Consider the following 9,871-nt stretch of genomic DNA (forward strand, 5'->3'; position numbering starts at 1 on the left):
CCAAACAAACTCACAAAAGACAATGATCTAAAGAATGTTCGCTTTTTAAAATTCAATTTTCTGATGAAAGATGAAATGCAACTTCCCCCCCTGACTACAGGGAATAATTGGACATTTATCTCATAAGCCTTTTTGCTGTTCTCTCTCTCTCTCTCTCTCTCTCTCTCTCTCTCTCTCTCTCTCTCTCTCTCTCTCACACACACACACACACACACACACACACACACACACACACACACACACACACACACACACACACACACACACACACACACACACACACACACACACAAGATAAGGTTTCTAGTGGTGAGTGAACTGCCTTTGGTTGGAAGGTTATTCTAAAAGTCACTGAGAGTCAGATGTCTCTAAATGAGCCCTGATTCAAACCTTTATTTCCTGTACATAGACACACACAGATCTAAAAGATCCAAATACACATGAAATACCTGTCAGCACCAATATTCTCACATAGCTTTGTATGAAGATGAAAATACACTATATTTCAAATATAGTCTCTCAGTTTTAAACACACACACACACACACACACACACACACACACACACACACACACACACACACACACACACACACACACACACACACACACACACACACACACACACACACACACACACACACACACATGTTTGTTTTTGTGAATTGTGGGGACTTTCCATAGACTTCAATGCATTTTACACTGAACAAACTGTACATTCTATCCCCCTACCCTGCCCCTACCCCTAAACCTAACCCTCACAGGAAACTGTGCAAACTTTTACTTTTTCACAAAAACTCATTCTATATGATTTATAAACCCATTTACATTGTGGGGACCGCTGGCTGGTCCCCACGATGTAGGTGAACTCAGGTTTATATTACATCATGGGGACATTTGGTCCCCACAATGTAATATAAACAAAAGCACACACACACACACACACACACACACACACACACACACACACACAAAATGCCTTACAAATTCCAAATACAATTTATTGTACATACCTTTTGGTCCAAAGAGAGTTCCGTAGCAGGGTTTATGACAGTAAGGCAATCCATCATGCTGATAAAGAGAGAGAGAATATCTTTAGTTCATTTTAACTTTATTTTACTTATTTTTTTGCTGAATTTCTCCTTGTACATAGCTTTGCTGCAAACACAAAACAAAATGTATAGTTAACACATAAATTAAACACACTAAAACTAAAACTGAATTAAGAAAATTGCTGACACAACTTGAACAAATAGAAGTGCACTCAAATATTCAGATTTACTACCAATAATAATTATTTTTCTATAAAAAAACATGTATTTGTAAATATTACAATTTGTGCCAGACACTCCTCTACTAATAACTGAATTTTCAAATAAGGTAATATTTTCAGAAGTGTGTGTGGGAGACAGAATGAAAGAGAGAGGCTTGTGTCGTTCTGGATTCATTAGAGGTCATTGTTTATCCTGCTGTTCCTTCCTGCTCCTCCCAGACTGCATAAAAAGACCCAGTCAGGCTCAAATCAGACTGAAATTTAAGCCTCGTCACACACACACACACACGTTTGTTTTTGTGAATTGTGGGGACTTTCCATAGGCCGCAATGCATTTTATACTGTACAAACCGTACTTTCTATCCCCCTACCCTACCCCTAACCCTAAACCTAACCATCACAGGAAACTGTGCACACCTTTATTTTCTCACAAAAACATCATTTACTATCTTTATTAATTCATTTACATTGTGGGGACCGGTGGCTGGTCCCCACGATGTAGGTGAACTCAGGTTTATATTACATCGTGGGGACATTTGGTCACAATGTAATATAAACTCACACACACACACACACACACACACACACACACACACACACACACACACACACACACACACACACACACACACACACACACACACACACACACACACACACACACACACACACACACACACACTTTTTAGTGTGCAACCGTTTCAGTGTGCAAGTGTTTGTGTGTGTGTGTGTGTGTGGTCAAAAATTTATAGACAAAATAACTAAACTGAGCAAACAGATATTTGTTTATTTTTATTACCATAATCATCAAGCATTTTTATGTTTATTTTATATATTATATTAAAAGCAACATCTATTTCAAGCGTCTCTATTGTGACAAGCTAAAAATACAGTTTGCATTCCCATTGAGAGCCACTTCACAAAGAATAGAGTTAGGGAGTCGACACCTGCAGAGTGTGAACACTAACAACACAACCTCCTGCTGTTTTCAACACAATAAGAGAAAAAGAGCACACACAATTCACAAAATAAGAGGAAAACCGTAACTAATATAAGAGTAACGAGACTAAATATATCCTTCAGTGAGACAATGAAGAGCTGTTTGTCTATCCATTTTTATCAACACAAATGAAAAAGCAATAGAAAAGACAAAACCCTCCTTCATTTTAAGTCCGAACTCACCTTATAATTAAACTAAAGCTGTGTGTGCCTATTCTGTTTGTGTGCGTGCAAGCGTGAGCATGCTGAGAGAGAGAAGGAGGGAGAAGGAAGAAAGGAAGGCAGACGATTGTTTTCTGGTTTGAATGAACACTATCTTTGTCCCTACATTGTCCTTGTAATAGTTCTGGTAAAGACCCACAGTAACACTGTGTGGGAGAGAAAGTCCATATGCTTACAGATACCTACAAGTAAAGTTATTTAAAATGTAGCAGCTGTACCGCACTGAACATGCATTTGAAAATGGCAGATTACTGCTATTTTTCCATAAATTTCATAAATGTGGTTAAGAATATTATGATTTACATTTCCTGTAGGAGGCAAGTAATAGTAAAGCCCAAGAATTTGTTTCGCTTCCTGTTAACACAGTCAGTCAATCTTCAGTCTCTTTTCTGTTCATACTGTAAAAATGACTGAATAAAGCAAAATCAAAAGCTTTTAGTAAGGAGCACCAAAGATATTTATTCCTTATCCTTTCGTTCTTTGCTATTTTGATGACTTCAGGGTTCAAAGGAGTATGGGAATGGCTTTATGTAACCATTTCGAGAAAACAAACATGCCAATATTTTTCCATTCTATATTAAATAGATAAATAGTAAATGTAATTGTAATCTCTCCCTGACAGTCAGAGAACATTCCAGAGAGATCCATGAGGTTACTATAAATACTTATTATCTGGGTTTACAGTCATTGTAGGACTTTGATGAGTGACAAGTGTACGGGTGGAGTGTAGACATGCAAGTGGGATGGATGAACAATCATTTAACCCAAACAGGGACAAAAGACAACTCAAAACACTGAACTAGAAAATGTCTCCTAATGTATCAGACAAGTCCACCGAACATGTCAGGACAATAAGAAGGAGAGAGAAAAGAAGGAATGAAGAAGAAAGTACAATGAGGGGCAATGAAATAGGCAAGGACATGGATGACCTAGAATCGTGTTAGCCCAATGGCTTGAGCTTTTAGAGTCGGTTGTTTGATGTGTTTGAGGATGTGTAGCCTACACTCAGAAACTCCGCAGACCAACATTCATACAGACCAACAAGTAGGACATGCAGAATCCCATCTATCTGTCATCAGGGATCATGTCTGAGAAAGAAAGAAAGAAAGAAAGAAAGAAAGAAAGAAAGAAAGAAAGAAAGAAAGAAAGAAAGAAAGAAAGAAAGAAAGAAAGAAAGAAAGAAAGAAAGAAAGAAAGAAAACCCCAATGATCAGAGAGAGAGAGAGAGAGAGAGAGAGAGAGAGAGAGATTTCTTTAATGACATCTCAACCTGCAATATCAGCTTTAGTTCTGCTTACCTCTGCATGGCCTCCAGGAGACAGAATCTTACTACATCGTTCACATTTCAGACAGAAGCGGTGCCAGTTTTTCCCCAGAGAGCTCACTTTCTCAGCTAGAACAGGGAGAGAGTGTAATGTGTTATCTGATCAGTGTGTGGTACTGTATATAATACAGCTTTAACTGCAGTCATGTATATCTAAAATACACATAATTAATAAAAATCACAATTATCCTGTAGTGATAAACTTCTATGTATGGCCACTTTACAGTTCAGTCAAATGAACTCCTCCTTTCTAAGTGGGTGGTTCTTGGCCAAAAAAACTGCTAAGTGCACTAGACTATATATATATCAATAGTCAAAAGCCTGACTTTGTAAGACTAGCTAAACATGGTCTTCTTGTTCTGAATGGAAAGAAAGCAAGCAAAAAATGTCAGAAATTTCGGGTTGGTAAGATTCAATAACTAAATAAATTAAGACTTAGCCTAATTCAGCAATATTGCATTTAAAAGTGACGGTAAAGAAAGAAAAGTTTATTTCAAATAAAAGTTTTATTCATCAAAAACCTTTTTTTATCATGGTTTCCAAAAATGTATTAAGCAGCTACGGAAGAGGATTAGGACAAAGCAATAATAAAAAAATAAAACCATCTCAAGATTAAAGTTGTTAAATTGAGAAAAAACTCGTTAAATTTCGAGAAAAAAGTCGAGATAAAAAGTTGAGAATAAAGTCATTAAATTACAAGAAAAAAGTTGTTAAATTACGAGAACAAATTCGTTAAATTATGAGAAAAATGTCATTAAATTTCGAGAAAAAAGTCGAGATAATTTGTTCTCATAATTTAACACATTTTTTCTCGTAATTTAATGACTTTATTCTCATAATTTAATGAGTTTATTCTCAACATTTTATCTCGACTTTTTTCTCGAAATTTAACAACATTTTTCTCATAATTTGACAAATTTCTTCTCGAAATTTAACGACATTTTCTCGTAATTTAATGACTTTATTCTCAACATTTTATCTCGACTTTTTTCTCAAAATTGTATGAGTTTTTTCTCGTAATTTAACGAGTTTATTCTCAACATTTTATCTTGACTTTTTTCTCGAAATTTAACAACTTTAATCTCAAGATGGTTTTATTTTTTTATTATTGCTTGGCCCTAATCCTCTTCCATAAACAGCACAACTGTTTACAACATTGATAATAATAAATGTTTTTGAGCACCAAATCAGCACATTAGAAGCAATTAATTAATTAATCAATATTAAAATAATGAAGTTATTTTAAATTGTACAAATATTTCACAATATTACTGTTTTACTCTATTGTTGATCAAATAAAAGCAGCCTAGGTGAGCATAAGAGAAATCTTTCAAAAAAATAAATAAATAATAAATAAAAACCTTTCGAATGGTAGTGCACTTAAAATATTTATGACTTTCATAATTAATGTTACTGTAAATTCATAGATTTTTTAGAATGTGTCCAGCTCGGCAAATGCTGAAATACAACTTAAAGGGATTTTCACCCCAAAATGAAAATTTTGCCATCATTTACTCACCGTCAAGTTATTCCAAAGCTGCATGAGTTTCTTTTTTTGTTGAACACAATATATTTTAAAGAATGTTGGTAATCAAACAGTTGACAGTTGCCATTGACTTTCATAGGAAAAAAATACTATGGAAGTCAGTTGCTCCTGTCAACTATCTGGTTATCAAAATTCTTTAAAATATATTGTGTTCAACAAAAAAAGAAACTCAAACTGGCTAGGAAAAACATGGAAAAGATGATGATAAAATTTTCATTTTTAGGTCAACTATCGCTTTAACACATCTACAACAATTTTGTGTGTGACTGTGCATTTATATCTATAGAGACATCTATAAACAGTAATTACAAGAGCCCTGAGAAAGACTATCCACACAAAATATTAATTCTATAGGGTGAGGTCTGTATTTGTGTGTGTTTGCAGCTGAACAATGCAGCATCAAAGGAGAGGAAGAACAAACTAGACCATCTGAAGAAAAGCTCCAAATGGAGACCCTGTTTCAATGCAAACCCTGCTGAGTCAGATCTGCTCCTATCAAGAGGATGTTGAAAAGTTCATCTTATCTCCGACCTTCTGATCTTCACAAGCAGTTTTTGTACATAATCAAATGAACAAGCATTTCACTGATGTTTCAAAAGAAACTATAAAAAAGTAGAAACAGTATCATTTAAAAGTTTGGGGTCAGTAAGATTTATTTTTTTTTTTTAAGAAATTAATACTTTGTTCTTTTGAACTTTCTATTCAATAATGAATCTTTAAAAAAATAGTTTTACAAAAATATTAAGCTCTATTCAGCATTGATAGTAATCAGAAATGTTCCTTGAGCAGCAAAAATCAGCATATTAGAATGATTACTGAAGGATCATGTGATACCGAAGACTGGAGTAATGGCTGATGAAGATTCAGCATTGCCATCAGAGGAATAAATAATATTTTAAAATGTTTTCAAATTGAAAACAGTTTTTAAATTGTAATATTATTTCACAAAATTACTGTTTTAAATGTATTTGATTATATAAATGCAGCCTCTTGATGACCCCAGATGTTAGAGTATGTTGATCTTCAGCCTACTTCAGCCTTTAGTAATGTTTTACAACTTCCATTGCACAAAACTGCTTGTGTGTGTGTTCTCTCACTCATCTATCAGCTCCTGAATTTAAAACAACTACAGAAAAAAAAAAATCAATAGTTTTCTATGAGCAAAACACACAGTAAACAGTCATGGACTTTGGAGCACAGGAGTTAGAAGTACAAGTGATTTAGAGAAAGACACATACTGCAGGTCAACATCCAAATAAAATAAAATAAAATCATTTTCTGCACACTCTTAAAATAATGGTTATATATTGCCACTGAATGTTCAGTGAAGAACCTTTAACATCCATGGAACCTTTCCATGGAACCGTGGAAAAAGGTTCTTAAAGGTAGGGTAGGCAACTTTGGAGAGGCAAGCAATAGCAAGCTAGCTTTGAAAGCGATTCCTCAAACACATGAACGCGCACAGCCAGAGAAGAGTCTGGAAAGCGTCATGAGAGAGGGTGTTAAATTACTTCATGTCTCAAAGCACATAACATTACAATAATAATAAACGTAAACAACTTCACGACAGCAGACTTGTACCACATAATGACTGCACATTCATTTTGACATTGATAATGTCGCCAGAAATGCATAAATACGTGTCGGAAAACACGAAGAGCTCCGGATGGAACGTCATGGATTGCCATCTTGTAATTACAGTTATGACATGGCATAAACACAGCATAAGCTTGTTGTTTTGGTTCAGGAGGAACTGTAAAAGGAGGCTGCTATTTGTTTGCGGTGTTCGGTGACTGTCTATAACTCTCAAGCCTCATGGAACGCACTGATGACATGTGATGTCTGTCCGAGCAGGGTACACGCATGTATGGAAATACATATATTGACTGGCAGGTAGGATATCGGACCGAATGCTATGAGTGGACAAACATTTTTTGGTCCTGAGACTTCCACAGAAGATATATTTACATTTTTTAATAGTTTTATCATTGATTGCTTCCAGGATGTGAAGAGAGTTTTAACCAGTATAACAAAAAGTGTTTATGAAAAAGATTGCCTACCCTACCTTTAAGATTTAAAATGTTCTTCACACAAAAGTTTCTTTTTAAGAACTGTTGACTGAAAGGATTTTGGGGAACCAAAAATAGTTCTTCTATGGCATCGCTGCGAAAACCTCCTTCATTTTTAAGAATGTAGTGGTAAAATACCTCTGAAAGAGCTATAATAAGATACAAAAACATTTGCCAGGTTGAAATTGTGCATGGGGGGACTAAACCCACCATCCCATTACCCCTAACCAGCCAAAATTCCTAGGGTCTGTCTCTCTCACACAAACATTCCATCACACAAAACTAGTCAGGTCAAACAGAGAGCACACACTGAGTCAGACATTTTCAGAAGTCTAGGCTCAGTGGGGATATCAAATCATCAAGCTGACATCTCCTCTTCAGTGCAGCCAGAAAGACAGTTACTCCATCCGCTAACCTGCAACAGTAGCACAACAGATCCTCTCACTTTGTTCAAGCATCCCTTGCCAAATTCTTACGTAACACTGTTACCCAATTCTCTTTTCATGGGCTACAGCATTTACTAACCCTGTGGCTACTGGATGCCGGGACAGAATACTAAACAGGAGCTGACAATAACGAGAACATCCTCTAATGCGGTTGTGGGAGCGCCGGGGTCACTTGTGCTTGACCTATTAATAACAATACTTAGTTCTGCACATAATGCAAGATTAAACTTCATCTTCTTCTTGAGACTAACGGTTTGGGGTCCCAGATATCCATATGCTGTATGCTGGAAAATTCATAATAGCAATTTTGAATTTAACCTATTATTTTACCCTACATACTTTTTCCTCTGACCCAGTTACTAGACAGATTAATTTAACCATTTACAAAGCAGTAAAGTTAAGCAGTTTCTCAAACACAGTGTCGGAAATACATTGCATTTATTCATATAAATCTCAAGAACGTCAATGAAGCAGGCAACTTATAAACATATTTTGTTATAAAGCATCTTAACACACACACACACACATTATAAAGTATATATCTGGTGCTACACCGTGAAATGTTTTGGAGCTATTAAAATGGATTTGAGATCCAAAAAAGAAAACTTATAAGTGTTCAATTAACACCTCTTATAACCTAATGACTCTAAAACAAACAAATACACTTTTCAAACACTTGCTATGCAACTCTGCAAAGATTTGCAGAAGTTTGTTCCTTTAAAAAAGAAATTACCTTTGACCTTTTGACACATATTATAAATGCCCTGCAATTTGAGTCAATTAATCCAATCCAATGATGCAATAACAATGAAATGAACTTGGCTTAGAATTCTACTAGGTGATAATTCTAGAGGAAAACTCTCACCGAAAAACACAGTCTTATCGCATCTTGGACAAACGGACGTCATTCTCTAGAAGAGTCTTTCTGTCACGCAGGTTCGGTTCAGTTCGTTGCCCGTCCCTCAGCGCCGCCGTACACTGTGTGCAACTCGAGTCGCGCCGCGGCGTTTATTTAACTTTAAAGAGCCTCCGTGCTTGTCTCATGAATATTAAATACGTTGCGTGACGTTCGACCAATAAACTGATTGAATGAACGAATCTTACTATGGTTAAGGAAGACGTGTAAATATTAATTAGGAGACGTGACTGAACGCTCCAACGTTACCAAGCAACGTCAGCTTGACCTCCTTAATATTCAAAACCTTTGCCATAGTAGGATCTGTTGTTTCGCATGTCCTTGCGTGGCACAGTTACGCCACGCCTTTGGCTTGACCAATGAGGAATGTTTCTTACACGTCAATCAAAACAAAAACGTACAGAGCTATCCATCAAACCTTCCCGTTTCCCCAGAGTAGTTTATTGTCAAAAAAAAAAAATAATAATAATAAAGTTATTAGCCTGTTTGTGTCTTTTGTCGTATGAATTGCTGGAATTATCATTTAAAAAGCAGGATTTAAGAGTTTATGTCTCAAAAAAAAAAAAAAAAAAAAACCGAAGAAAAAAAGAAAAGAAAGAATATTCGTGAAAAATAGGCCTACAAGAATGTGATTTTTAATAATTCTGTTTTCATCATCTCGATAGGGTTTCATACTGCCTCCTGATGTTTTAGATCAAAACAGCACTGCCAGTTCAGAACTTTAGAAGATTTTTAATAACTTAAAATTAAACAAGAATTTTAAACCTGGCTTTTTCTAATGGTAAGATTTCTGTTCTGGAAAAGTATGCAAATTAGTGCATATTTAATGAGACAGTGCCTCATTTGCATATTCAAAAATTACATTTCAGAAAACTTGAAAAAAATTAAGCAATGGTCTCAATGTACTGTGCTGAACAAACTGGGAAAGTATGGTAATATCTGTTAGTCAAAATGTTTATGCTATTTACCTTGCTGTCTTGACACATTAGGTTCTTTTTAAAATGAACCACATTAAAAGGACCCTAAATCCATCATTTCCTCAATGTCATGTTGTTCCAAACATGTATGTCTTTCTTT

At 35.5% G+C, this 9,871-nt stretch overlaps 1 protein-coding gene across 2 annotated transcripts in view; it reads right to left on the reverse strand.

Annotated features, from left to right (window-relative positions):
• crip3 (cysteine-rich protein 3) overlaps positions 1-8,901 on the reverse strand; it is a 19,599-nt gene extending 10,698 nt beyond the window's left edge. For both annotated transcript variants that reach the window (XM_067367515.1, XM_067367514.1), the window contains exons 1-3: positions 8,744-8,901; positions 3,792-3,886; positions 1,013-1,070 (exon numbers count right to left, since the gene is read on the reverse strand). In XM_067367515.1, coding sequence (XP_067223616.1) covers positions 1,013-1,070; positions 3,792-3,886; positions 8,744-8,786 — 196 coding nt within the window. In that variant the 5' untranslated portion in view covers positions 8,787-8,901. The remainder of the gene's footprint in view (positions 1-1,012; positions 1,071-3,791; positions 3,887-8,743) is intronic.
• Positions 8,902-9,871: the final 970 nt, after the last annotated feature.

The sequence above is a fragment of the Chanodichthys erythropterus genome, chromosome 18, assembly GCF_024489055.1.
Source record: "Chanodichthys erythropterus isolate Z2021 chromosome 18, ASM2448905v1, whole genome shotgun sequence".
In the NCBI taxonomy this organism is placed as follows: Eukaryota; Metazoa; Chordata; class Actinopteri; order Cypriniformes; family Xenocyprididae; genus Chanodichthys; species Chanodichthys erythropterus.